The 13,494-nt window shown below is 45.4% G+C and overlaps 1 protein-coding gene across 1 annotated transcript in view; it reads left to right on the forward strand.

Annotated features, from left to right (window-relative positions):
• Positions 1 to 13,494, forward strand: part of XRN2 (5'-3' exoribonuclease 2) — a 302,991-nt gene that overhangs the window by 62,233 nt on the left and 227,264 nt on the right. Inside the window, exons 8-9 of the mRNA XM_033938550.1 lie at positions 12,388 to 12,438; positions 12,797 to 12,954. Coding sequence (XP_033794441.1) covers positions 12,388 to 12,438; positions 12,797 to 12,954 — 209 coding nt within the window. The remainder of the gene's footprint in view (positions 1 to 12,387; positions 12,439 to 12,796; positions 12,955 to 13,494) is intronic.

The following is a 13,494-nucleotide window of genomic DNA, read 5'->3' on the forward strand; positions in this document are numbered from 1 at the left end:
ATAAATTAGGATGCTATGTTTATTCAGATGAAGATTTGGGAGGTGAATTTATGCAATTAGGGGAGGATATATTGAGGTTGGTAAGTTTTATGCATTTTGCTTTGAATGATTTTAAAGAGGTAGAGCAAGCAAGTGGAATTAATAAGTTTTTTTTTTACATTTTTAAAAAAATTTGTGCCATGTTTGCCTTATGATGTTATTAATGTATTGGGCAATTATTTTAAATGTGTACTATTTTGCTATGTAACTTGCCTCAGTTAAAATGCTGAAAAAGTTTGTGACTATCAGGTATAATGAGAATTAAAAGAATTTGACTGTTGGGCAAACTGTATGGACCACACAGGTCTTTTATCTACTGTCATTTGCTACGTTATTACTATTCATTCTGGAGTACTCTGTAAGAGTTTACAACTGCCAAGGGGAATCGGATTACTTTACTTTACTTTGTTCAGTGGAATAGGGTGAGGAGCAGATATATATTGTAAATTTATTATTGAGTGACAACTGCCTGTATTTTCTGTCATTTATAGGATATCTGAGAAGTGTCTTTTAAGTAGCTGTGTAATTTTATTAAACATGTTTTGCTTGATTATGAAATTTTTAGGCTCTGGTGGAGTATAAATATACAAATACAAGCAGTGTCAAAACTGTAAATAAAGTTGAAGATTTCAGTATCTGTATAGGGCAGTGTGTCTCAACCTTTTCAAGCTAAGTACCCCCTAAGCCTAACAAATACCAACTGAGTACGCCCGCCCAAGATCTACCCCAGACCCATCCAAACTCAGCCCCTGACTCCACCCCCATAATAATAGTACTAATTGTAATACAATTTCTTCCATCCATTTTTCATATACATAATACATAATGGTAGCCACAAAATTAAAAAAAACACAAATCACACTGTACGCAGAGAAAATGTTAATTATCATTTATATTCGGATTTTTTTTCAAAGAGGTCAAAGCAGATGACTTTAAAATGTGCAATGTCACCTCAGTAACAACTATAGAAAAATAGACAAATATAGTGCAAAATATAGACAGCAGATATAAATTATCAAAACTGATACATTTTGATCACTAAATTGAAAATAAAATCATTTTTCTTATCTTTGTTGTCTGGTGATTTCATGAGCACTTCCTTCTGACTTTACATCCAATATTTCTTTCTTTCTGCCTCCTGCATTCTTCCTCTCCTCCAGACCTCATTCCATTCCCCAACCAACATCTCTCTCTGTCCCTCCACGAATCCAACTTTTTCTTCCTCTCTCCCTGCCTCCCCGCCCCCACCCCCAAAGCCGACCCTGTCACCCGACACACTCCATTCCCCCCCAACCTTTTCTTCCTCTCTCCCTGCCTACCCCCCTCCCCCGCTGAAGCCACTTTCACTGCAGATTCCTCCCTGCCCTACCCTCGAAGCTGACCCTGCCACCCAACCATGCTCCATTCCTACCCCCGCACCACCATCGCCGTAACAACAACAGGGACAGGTCAGGTGTGTGCAGCGACCACCCCACAGGCCTTCACCCGACGTCAATTTTGACATGAGAGAGAAGGTTCCAAGTCAGCAGGCTGCGATTGGCTGGCCCAGTACCTTCTCTCCGGTGTCAGAATTGATGTCATGGGAAGGCTTGTGGGCTGGCTGCGTGCAGTCTCTGCACGCACCTGGCCCAGCCCTCTTGCGGCAGCGGGGGGTGGGGTGGGTGGGTGGGAATGGAGCATGTCGGGTGGCAAAGTCAGCTTCAGGAGTGGGGCAGGGAGGAATCGGCGGTGGCTTCAGCGGGGTGGGGGAGGAGGTGTCAGGCAGGGAGAGATCCCAGGAGGTGGTTAGCCCGTGTACCGCAGGTTGAGAAATACTGGGAAATGTTTTCCTTTCCAAGACTGCTGTGAGAGCAAACTGGAAAGTCATTCACAGAGTTATAACCATCTAAAGAAGTGTATAGTTTTAGTCCTAATAGACTTATTGTCTATATATATATATTTTTTTTCTGTGGTTAGTATGGACTAAAATTACACTTAATGTGGGTTTTCCTCTTATTTGGAGGATAGAGCCTAAAAAGTCTCACTAGGGCAATTTCAATAGAGCCTTGGAGGATGGAGCATGGTGTAGCAGGGGCTAGTGCTGTCGCTCTTGCTTACATTCACTTTTGTTTTGTCCCTTCAAGATTCCAAATGTTAGGTGTTCAATCCTAACCCGCAGTCTGTGTATTGTAAAATTCACATGTTTTCTGAGCACATGCTGCACTCCCCCCCCTAGTGAGAGAATCAGTAAATTACCTTAGTTTTTCAATTCTGCAAGCAGTCCAAGCAGAAGTCTTTTGCTGTTGCTCTGCTTCTGTTTCTTATTTTTTCATTTAAAGTTTGTTTAAACTTTGTTTTTTGGTAGCTTCAGTGCCTTGAGACCCCCTTGTAGGGGTCCACTGTCGGAGAGAAGGATGCAGTCCTGTGGAGCCGGACTATAGCTTCACAGAGAAACTGGTGGTTCTTTGGAACCAGCCTGCTGTGTGTGCCACCCTTTTTCAGTGTCCAAGGTACTTTCCTGTGGAAGTTTACTGACCGGTGACTCCATCACAGGCTTCTAGCACAGGCTGTGTGTGTCTGGACAGAAACCCACCTGGCTTTTAGGGCGCTGGCTGCCTTTCCTGCCCCCAGCCACATGGCAGGGGGCAGGTGGTTGGGGGCGGTCTCTGGTCGGCTGGCAGTCCAAGATCTTCCTTCCTGTGCATTTGGAGCAGTTTCTGAGGCAGAAAAGTCCTTTCTCTCCATTCAACTGCTGAAAATCGCTGACAGGCAAAAAGGCACTGCAGAGACTGTAACTCCATTATTTCCTATGGGAACTTCAGGGGTGGTTTAAAACGTATTTAAAATCTGTTTCACAGTTTCTGGGCATAGGGCTCTGGTCCCTCATCTCCCCAGACCCCAAATCACTATTTTTTATTTTCAGAAATTTGTTATTTTTGCTGTTTTTGGTGCAAATTCATGACAGTGGCCATCTTGGATTTAACATTATTTTTTTTTTCTAACCTTTTTCTGCCTCAAAACCCCCTCGGTTTAATAAAAAATCATTTGGGATTAGTCTATTGAATTTGTGGAGTGATAGCACCGGATTGGCACCAGATCAGTGTCTGTGTACCGTGTGCCTTAGCACACAGGGGGAGGAGGTAGGAGCTTCGAATTTGGCCCCCTCCACGGTCTCACAAACTGGGGAACTGACCTGGGTCCGTGACTTTGGTAAATAATTTTGCCCAACAATCATTCTGACGCAAATCTTGGTATTCCAAGTCTGGGGACTCTTGTGGTGGAGCACCTGGATCTCGACAGCTCACTGCCATGGATGTGGGCTGTGACTTTTCACCAGAATTTATTTGGCTTCCCTGGAAGGCTTTTTCTATGGACCCAACACATTTGGCGTGGTAGGCGGGTGTGGTGGTGCCGTCTAAGTCTGTTACGCCTGTGTTGCAGCTCACTTGTCCGGCTGTGGTAGACCTTGATTGCATTAGTTTCCAATCAGATGTGATGCCTCTGTGATATCCTGATACTTCTTCTGCTTTAGATCCGGCTGATACCATTGCCGGGACTAGTCACCTCGGTTGCCCTGCAAGTCCAGGTCCGGGGGATGACCCTATGGTTCTCTGGCTCTTTCAGCATAGTTCTGTTTATTTTCTCATTGCTGATGTCCTCAAAGAGCTTAAGCTGGGTCCTCTTCCTTCCACTTCTCAGTCCTCGGTCCTGGACCACTCTAAGGAACTGTTTGCCTTTCTTCCGGTTCATCCACAGCTTCTTGGACTGCTTCAAGCACAGTGGGATTCTCCAGAAGGCTCTTTACGATATTCTAAAGCTATGTTGAAGCTTTATCCATTGGCGCCTGAATTTCTGCAGGTTTTAGAACAGCCTAAAGTGGATAATGTGTGGCATAGGTAATCAGGCGTACAGCCTTCCCTAGTGAAGGGTGTGTGATGCTTAGAGATTCTCAGGATCATAGAATGGACATTATGTTGAAAAAGATTTTTGAAGTGGCAACTTTGGGGCTCAAGGCGGCGGTGGCTGCTTCCTTTATGTCATGTGCTTGTCATTTCAGATTATGCTGCACATCCTCTGCGGACCTTCCTTGTCCGCCGCTCATCATGGATTGGGTGGATTATGTAGCAGATGCCCTTTATGATCTCATTCCAGTTCTTGGCAAGGTCTCAGCTTATGCTATGCCTAAGTGTTGGACTCTTTGGATCCGTAATTGGGCAGGGGACACCTCTTCTAAGGCTACTCTTGGGTAAACATCCCTTCAAAGGCCAGCTTCTATTTGGTAAAGGCCTTGGCGACCTTATGACCCCGTGTATAGGTCTCGTTGACCTGCGAGCAGGCATCGTAGTAATTTTCATTCCTCCTGTAGGTTTCATCAGGGCTCATCAGGATCTTCCTCTCAGAGATATTCTACTGCCCTCGATACAACAATTCCAATTCCAGGCGGCCTCAGGCCTCTACCTCCTGAACAGCGGCTGCTCCTAAGAAGATCCAATGACTCCAGAAGTCATTCAGAGCTGCCTCAGATTGGGGTGGTCGCCTGTCTCAGTTTTATCAGTGGACTCAGGTGTCATTGGATCAATGGGTGCTAGACACCTTTTGAGAGGTGCACAAGATAGACTTCTTTTGCTTGCCTCCAGCACTTTCTGGATTCCTTGGCGGGTCGACTGGAAAAAGAGGTCCGAATCCCCATTACCCTACAACGTCTGCTGGACATCACAGCAATAGAACCCATTCCAGAGCAAGAATCGGGCTTAGGCAGATACTCCTTGTACTTCATCGTGCTGAAGAAATGATTGAAAGACTGGAGACCCATTCTGGAATCGGTCAACGACTTCTTGAAGGGTTCCCATTTCCGGATGGAGACTGTGTGTACTGTCATAGCAGCTGTCTCTTCAGGAGAGTTTCTGGTGTCCTTGGATTTCACAGAGGCTTACCTCCATATTCCAATTTACCCGGTTTCTGCGTTTCCATGTTCTGCAACAACATTTCCAGTTCACCGCTGTACCCTTTGGCCTTGCCACTGCACCTCGCACATTCACCAAGGTGATGGTAGTAGTGGCGGCTTTTCTCTGCTGGCAGGAGATCCAGGTTCATCCTTACCTGGATGACTGGTTGATTCGAGATCTTGTCTCATTCGGTGTGCGAGAGTGCAGTGGAAACGGTGGTATCTCCTCAGTTGCAGGTGTTACGGTGGATTGTCAACTTCAAGAAGAGCAATGTTGGAGTAACTGGGGCTCCTCTTCGATACGAATAACGGTCTGGTTTTTCTTTCCAAGGCACACAGAGAGAAACTTCAACTGCAGATCAGAGCTCTACTGGATTACCCTGCTCCCACGGCCTAACTATATCTTCAAGTTCTGGTGTCCATGGCAGCCTCTTTGGAGGCGGTTCCCTGGGCCCGAGCTCATATGCACCCGTTACAGGAGTCCCTTCTCTCTCGGTGGTCTCCATAGTGTCATTCCCTTCAGATGCGCTCCCTGAACAGGGCCAGCTCGCAGTACCCAGAGCTGGTAGCTTCAGAGGGAGGCTCTCCGGAATGGCAGATTTCTTTGGATATCAGAGTGGATGAATTTCATGATGGATGCCAGCCTGTTGGGTTGGGGAGATCACTGCAAGGAGCAATCCATTCAGGGCCTGTGAACTTATCATCAGAAACTTTGGTCATTCAAGTATCTGGAGCTCCGGGCGATTCAACTGGTGCTACTCGCTCTCCAGCCCCTTCTGGAAGCCGTGCTCTTCAATCTCTCCCTGAGAACGGGGAGAGTCCCCCTGGACTGGAAAACTGCCAACGTTGTTCCTCTGCACAAGAAGGGTTGCAGAGCAGAGGCTGCGAATTACAGATCAGTGAGTCTCACATCAATAGTGTGTAAACTCATGGAAACTCTACTTAAAGGCAAACTAGACACAATACTGGATGAGGGGAATCTGAGGGATCCCTGCCAACATGGATTCACTAAGGGCAGGTCATGCCAGTCCAATCTTATCAGCTTCTTTGACTGGGTGACAGGAAAGCTGGACTTAGGAGAGTCTCTGGACATAGTGTACTTGGATTTCAGTAAGGCTTTTGACAGTGTTCCACACCGTAGACTATTAAACAAGATGAAATCAATGGGGTTAGGTGAGAAACTAACTGCATGGGTCAAGGAGTAGCTGAGTGGAAGACTTCAGAGAGTGGTGGTCAATGGCACCCTCTCTGAGACATCAGAAGTGACTAGCAGAGTGCCACAGGGCTCAGTCCTGGGACCATCCCTTTTCAACATATTCATAAGGGACTTGACCCGAGGGCTTCAGGGTAAAGTAGCACTGTTTGCCGATGACGCCAAACTGTGTAATATAGTAGATGAAAGCAATCTCAAGGATAGTATGACGCAGGATCTGATCACATTGGAAAACTGGTCCTCGACGTGGCAGCTGGGCTTCAACGCTAAGAAGTGTAAGGTCATGCATCTCGGTAGCAGAAATCCATGCAGAACATACACCTTGAATGGAGAAACACTAGCTAGGACTTCAGAAGAACGGGACTTGGGAGTGATCATCAGCGCAGACATGAAGGCTGCCAAACAAGTAGAGAAGGCCTCATCAAAGAAGCTTCGTCAGCCGCAAACCTGAAGTCATAATGCCACTCTACAGAACCATGGTGAGACCTCATCTGGAATACTGTGTGCAGTTCTGGAGTTCACATTACCGGAAAGATGTGCTTCGAGCTGAGTCGGTCCAGCGGATGGTCACTAGGATGGTCGCCGGACTCAAGGGTCTCTCATACGAAGAAAGACTGGGCAAACTGCAGCTCTATACCCTAGAGGGAAAGGGGAAAGGGGTGACATGATTGAGACATTCAAGTACGTCACAGGTCGTGTAGAGGTGGAAAACGATATATTCTTTCCCAAGGGGCCCTCGGTCACAAGGGGGCACCAGCTCAAACTCAGAGGAGGGAAATTTAGTGGTGACATCAGGAAGTATTTCTTCACAGAAAGGGTGGTAGATCACTGGAACAAACTTCCAGTGCAGGTGATCAAGGCCACCAGTGTGCTCGACTTTAAGAATAAATGGGACATCCACGTGGGATCCCTACGACGGTCGAGTTAAGGAACTAGGTCATTAGCACTCAGACTTAATAGGGTGGGTAAATGGAGTGGGCAGACTTGATGGGCTGTAGCCCTTTTCTGCCGTCATCTTTCTGAGTTTCTATGTTTGGGTCTTCTCAGACAATGCCATGGTAGTGGCGTACATCAGTCATCAAGGGAACACGAGAAACACTTACTTGGGCCAAAAAGCTTGCATGCTGTTCGGTGGGCGGAAGCTCACCTACAGTCACTTTCAGAGGCTCACGTGGCTGGCGTCAACAACTTTCCAGCAGATTTCCTAAGCAGACAGATTCTGGACCCGGGAGAATGGTCCCTCTTGCAGAAGGCTTTCAGTGTGATTGTTCAGCATTGGGGTCAGCCTCAGCTGGATTTGATGGCTTCAGTAGAGAATTCGAAGCCCAGGCGATTTTTCAGTCGACTAAAGCAACACGGAAGTCTAAGCTTGGACGCCTTGGTGCAGCCCTGGCCGGTTCACAAGTTCCTGTATGTGTTCCCTCTCGTTCTCCCTTCCTTGGAGAGGGTAAATAACCTCTTTATCTACTAAGTCTTTTCCCTTCAGTATCTTGAATGTTTCGATCATGTTCCTTCTCGATCTCTTCTTTTCGAGGGAGAAGAGGCCCAGTTTCTCTAATCTCTCGCTGTACTGCAACTCCTCCAGCCCCTTAACCATTTTAGTCGCTCTTCTCTGGACCCTTTTGAGTAGTACCGTGTCCTTCTTCATGTACGGCGATCAGTGCTGGATGCAGTACTCCAGGTGAGGGCGTGGCATGATAACCGGTACAGCGGCATGATAACCTTCTCCGATCTGTTCGTGATACCCCTTCTTTATCATTCCTAGCATTCTGTTCGCCCTTTCCGCCGCTGCCACACATTACGTGGACGGCTTCATCGACTTGTCGATCAGAACTCCCAAATCTCTTTCCTGGGGGCTTTCTCAGAGTACAGCACTGGACATCCTGTATTCGTGCATGAGATTTTTGTTACCAACATGCATTACTTTACACTTATCCACATTGAACCTCATCTGCCATGTCGATGCCCATTTCTCGAGTCTGATTATGTCACATTGCAGATCTTCGCAATCCCCCTGTGTCTTCACTACTCTGAATAACTTTGAATCATCCGCAATTTTAATCACCTCACTCGTCGTACCAATATCCAGATCGTTTATAAAGATGTTGAAGAGCACGGTCCAAGCACCGAGCCCTTTGGCACCCCACTGGTGACGCTCTTCCAGTCCGAGTATTGTCCATTTACCCCTCACTCTCTGTTTCCTATGCTCCATCCAGTTTTTAATCCACATGAGTATTTCACCCTCGATTCCATGACTCGCAATTTTCCGAAGTAGTCGTTCATGTGGAACCTTGTGGAACGCCTTCTGAAAATCCAGATATACAATGTCGACCAGGTCGCCCTTGTCTATTTGCCCGTTTACTCCCTCGAAGAAGTGCAGCAAGTTCGTCAAACAAGATCTGCCTTTGCTGAAACCGTGCTGGCTGGTCCTCATCAGCCCGTATCCGTCAAGGTGATCTTGAGGGGGCCACTTCATCTAAGTCCTCCCTTGTGTCTTCCTTTCCATTCATGAAATCTTAATATCATTTTGCAGGTCCTTGCTGAAGCTCCTTTCAAACCCCTGAAAGATGCTTCTCTTCTGGACTTTACGATCAAGACTGTTTTTCTGGTTGCCATTGTCTCAGCGTAGCGTATTTTGGAGCTCCAGGCTCTTTTGTGCAGCGAACCCTTCCTCTGTATTTTGGATGTGGGGGAGGGGGTTCTCCGTACTGTACCTTTCTTGCTCAAAGTGGTCTCGGCTTTTCATGTCAACCAGGAGGTTCAGTTGCCTGCATTTCACCCAACAGGTTTGGAACACAAAGATCAGATCTTACATAAATTGAATGTCAAGAGGATCTTGCTCCAGGGGAGGGAAGTTTCGTGGAGACGCCAGGAAGTGCTTCTTCACGGAGAGAGTGGTCGAGCATTGGAACAAGCTTCCAGTGCAGGTGGTCGAGGCACGCAGCATCCCTGACTTCAAGAACAAATGGGATACCCATGTGGGATCCCTACGAGGTCATGCCAAGGGATAGGGTCACTAGGACTTGAATGAGCGGGTCAGTAGAGTGACAGTATAATTACAATTATATTTTAAGGGGTCAGAAGACTTAAGAGGATGGGTAAATAGTGTGGGCAGACTTGATGGGCTATATAGCCCTTATCTGCCGTCATCTTTCTATGTTTCTATGTTTCATTATATGGAAAGGACTAATGAGTTCAGGCTGTCTGATCACCTTTTTGTTCTCACTGCTGCGCCTCGCCATGGTAGGCTGGCATCCAAGTCCTCGATTGCTCAATGGATTCGAATGGCCATTTCGATGACTTACATCACCCATGGCAAGCAGCTGCCGTTCTCGCTTAAAGCACACTCGACGAGAAGTGTAGCTGCATCATGGGCGGAATCTCATGTAATTCATCCTGATGAAATTTGTAGGGCGGCTACTTTGTCCTTGCTCATACTTTTACCTGGTTTTATCAAGTGGATGTGGCGGCGCATTCTGATGCCGTTTTCAGGACCTCCGTTTTGAGTGCAGGCTCTTCTGTCCATCCATAGTTACCATGCCTTGGGTTCGTCACCTAGTTTATGGAATCAGGAAGTGACGTAAAGAATGGAAGATTATCAAAGGTATAAACCTAATCTTCTTTCTGTTAGTCCCTGGAGGATTCCATATGACCTGCCCTTTCTTTGTAGATTCAGTGGTTGATATAGCCTCCTTCTTTATGCCTCGGTTACTCTCCTTACCGGCTTGAAGATTTTCCAGCCAGCTGACAGATTTTGTGGGAAGGTTTCTGCGAGTATACTCGTTACTGAAGGCTTTTCTTGGGGTGCTCGTTGCACACAGCAGGTTAGTTCTATGTTGTTCCTCAATGTTTTTTCTGAGTTGCCTTTGGGCCTGTTTATTTCTTCTTGATATTTTGCAGAGCAAACCAGTTTGTATATTTCTGATGTTGATGGGGATTCTCCCCCGTACTCCCCTTGTCCTGGATTTGTAGGTATGTTCTTGGCTTTGGGACGAAACTAAGGTAATTTACTGATTCTTTCACTAAGGTGAGTGTAGCATGTGCTCAGAAAACATGTGAATTCTGTAATACCCGGACTGCGGGTTAGGATTGAACACCTAGGGGCTCATAATCGAAAGAGAAAAACGTCCAAAAACCGGCCTAAGTCGGCACTTGGACGAACATTTTTCAAAAACGTCCAAGTGCCGATAATAAAACCGGGTTTTGGACGTTTTTCTAAACGACCTAGGCCTTCATAGTGCCGCTCAATATCCAAAGCTAAACAGGGCGTTTTGGAAGGCGTGTCGAGGGCGGGAGTTGGGCGGGAAGCATCTATAACCGAAAGTTTAACAACAGAGCCTAGACGGAACTTGGACGTTGTGACTTAGACCATGTAAAACATGGTCTAAGTCACAAAAACCCACCTAAAGTCACCAGATAAGCACTGAAAACACATAACACAGACCCCCACACATAACACAGACCCCAGTGATCACCAACCCCCCACCCCCATAAAATTTTATTCACAACTTTAAATTTCAGCCTCCAGACCATCATCACCTGGCCGCCTGGCATAGGAAAGCCTAGTCGTCCAGCACAGAGGCAGCTTAAGTCATCTTGGGGGTGGGTTAGGGACCCATAGAGAGGAGGACCCATGCCCATATGCCCCTGTAAGCACTGCATTGATACTTAAACATGTGCATTCCCCTATACACCCCCAAAACCCTTTTTTCACTGGCATATAAGTGGCTCCTGCAGCCATAAGGCCTATTGGGGTGGTAGATAAGTGGGTCTAGGGAATTCTGGAGGTGGTTTGGGGGGGCTCACTAAGAGCATAGTGAGGAGAAGCCATGGCACCCTTTTTGTGAAGTTCACAGCAGTGCCCTGTAAGGTACCCCACTATTTAGGTGGCATGTCTGGGTGTGCAGTCCATCACTTTGCAGACCCCTCCCACATCCAACAGGGCTTGTTCTAGGCGTTTTGGACTTGGACGGAAATGTGGTATAAAGATGGACGATTTAGCGGCTTGGACGATCAGATCGGCAGGACGTATAATTAGACGATTTTCGAAAGTAAAAAAAAGTTGGACGAATCTTTCGAAAATGTGTCTTAGGCTCTTTTTAACTTTGGACAACTTGCGAGATGGACGTAAAGGGATTAGACGTCCCTTTTGATTATGCCCCTCCTAGTGTATGGAATCCTCCAGGGACTAACAGAAAGAAGATTATCAAAGGTATAAACTTAATTTTCCAATGTACCTCTTTTGAGAAGTCGTTAAGAGATTTGATAAAAAAATTTTCAATGTGTAGATGACCTTTTACATTTTGTGCTTGATAGGGAAAATGTAAGGAGGGTTTAGAAAGTTAATAAATGGTCGAGTGGTTCTGCACCTCAAAATGGAAACCCTTTGGGTAGATATAATGATCCGGGCACAGAGGAATATCTGAAGTTGAACAAACAGAAACTATTACGGGCAGATATAGTGAAGGACTTTAGAATCTGGTATATTGCGGTGTTCACATGGAATTTCAGATTTCAGCAATAATGAGGGCATTGTTTATGAAAGTATTCTGTGGTCCCTTATATCTACAGTAGATATTTGGCTACAAAAGTAGTTATTGAGTTGTTTAAAAATCCTTTAAAATACAGCTATAAGAATGAGCGAGGGATTATCCTATAATACAGGAACTGTATTGGTTACCAGTGGAATTCCAATGTAAGTTCAAGTTGCTAATGTTAATTTATAAATCCTTTCATGGGTGCTGGGGTCAATTTACCAATGTGACAAACTTGTAGATTATGTGCCAGGGCAGCAATTTGTGCATTATGTGCCAGGGCAGGTATTCTTGGTAGTTTTAAGACGAATAGAAGCACTTTGGATTTTTTTTTTTTTGGAAATAAGGGTTGGGGCCTTTTCAATTATCTGTTCAGTGGAATATGTTATACATGGATTACTTTAAATTTCTGAGATTAGTGAAAATCTGGTTATTTAAACAAGCATGTGATGGGCTGATGGATTTTATTCAGTCCATTTGGCTGTTGAGGTTGGTGGGGATAATAATGTTGGTAGCTGATATGTCTTTGTAGCAAATTTTTTTCTATTGCACGATGGGTTATATATTGAGTTAACATTTGTTTTCTCACTATGATTGTTTATGCTGATTGAAGCAGGTTTTTCAAATAGAAGAATTATGTAAATAAAATGTGGGGTTTTTTTTTTGTTTTAAATTAGGTCAGCCAAACCATGACCCAAACACTCATCACTGCTTGTGTGGAGCTGATGGTAAGAGGTTTTTTTTATATTACAGGAGGGAACTACTGTTCATGTGGTATGCATTTTGTAGGCCTGATCTGAGGACTGTGCAAGCAGTGTGGCGCAGGGTGCAAGGAAGATGAGTGCAAAATTGTTCCTCATCTATTATCTTTCTGTGGGATCAATGGGTGCAGTGAGTGGGGTGGTGGGGTGGTGGGGGTGTCAGCTAAGGTGCAATTCTGGCTTGTGGCACTCATGTCATTTTGATTAGAAACTTTGCAATTATGCGGTTAAGTGGTTAGGTTAAAGCTATTTTCACAAAGTTGTATATTATGGCTTCTGATTGGCACTTTTTCATGATTTTTATTTTATGTTCCCTTGTTTCCAGCTGATCTCATTATGCTGGGGCTGGCCACACATGAACCACTTTTCACTATAATCCGAGAGGAGTTCAAGCCAAACAAACCCAAACCATGTAACCTTTGTGGACAGTTTGGGCATGAAGTCAAGGAATGCCAAGGCTTACCCCGAGAAAAGCAAGGGCAGGTGAGAATTTTTACAACTGTCTTTGAATTCTTCTACGTGCCTTAACGTCTTTTTTAAAAAATAGATTGCTGATACTTTGGGATTTTGCAATGCAATGCAGCAGATTGCATATTTCCTTTTCCTGCTAGATTAGTTCACAGAAGTGGGTTATACCCCACAACCAGCAGATTAAGTCAGAACACAATTCAGTAATATCACCAGAATAAGTATTATGGCTGCCTCCAGCAGATAGTGCAAGTTGACTGGTGTGGCAGGATTTATTGAAGGCCTGATTACTTGAGGTGCATGCAGTCTATGGTCAGTAGCTCTGTGGTCCTTGGCTTGGGAGGGATTTGAGGGATTGGCTTTACCTTCTGGAACTTAGAAGGCTGATCTCCCTTCTCAGCCCTGAGCTTTTCCCCACAGGCCCCATGGCATGTTGTGACTGGGCTGATAAAGGTTCTTTGGACAAATGAGGGGCATCCCACCCCTTTACTTCTGGGAGTTGAATTTATTTGATATACCACAAATTTTGCAATGTACGTTTATTACTAATTTCAA

Source organism: Geotrypetes seraphini, chromosome 3 (assembly GCF_902459505.1).
Source record: "Geotrypetes seraphini chromosome 3, aGeoSer1.1, whole genome shotgun sequence".
NCBI classification, from domain to species: Eukaryota; Metazoa; Chordata; class Amphibia; order Gymnophiona; family Dermophiidae; genus Geotrypetes; species Geotrypetes seraphini.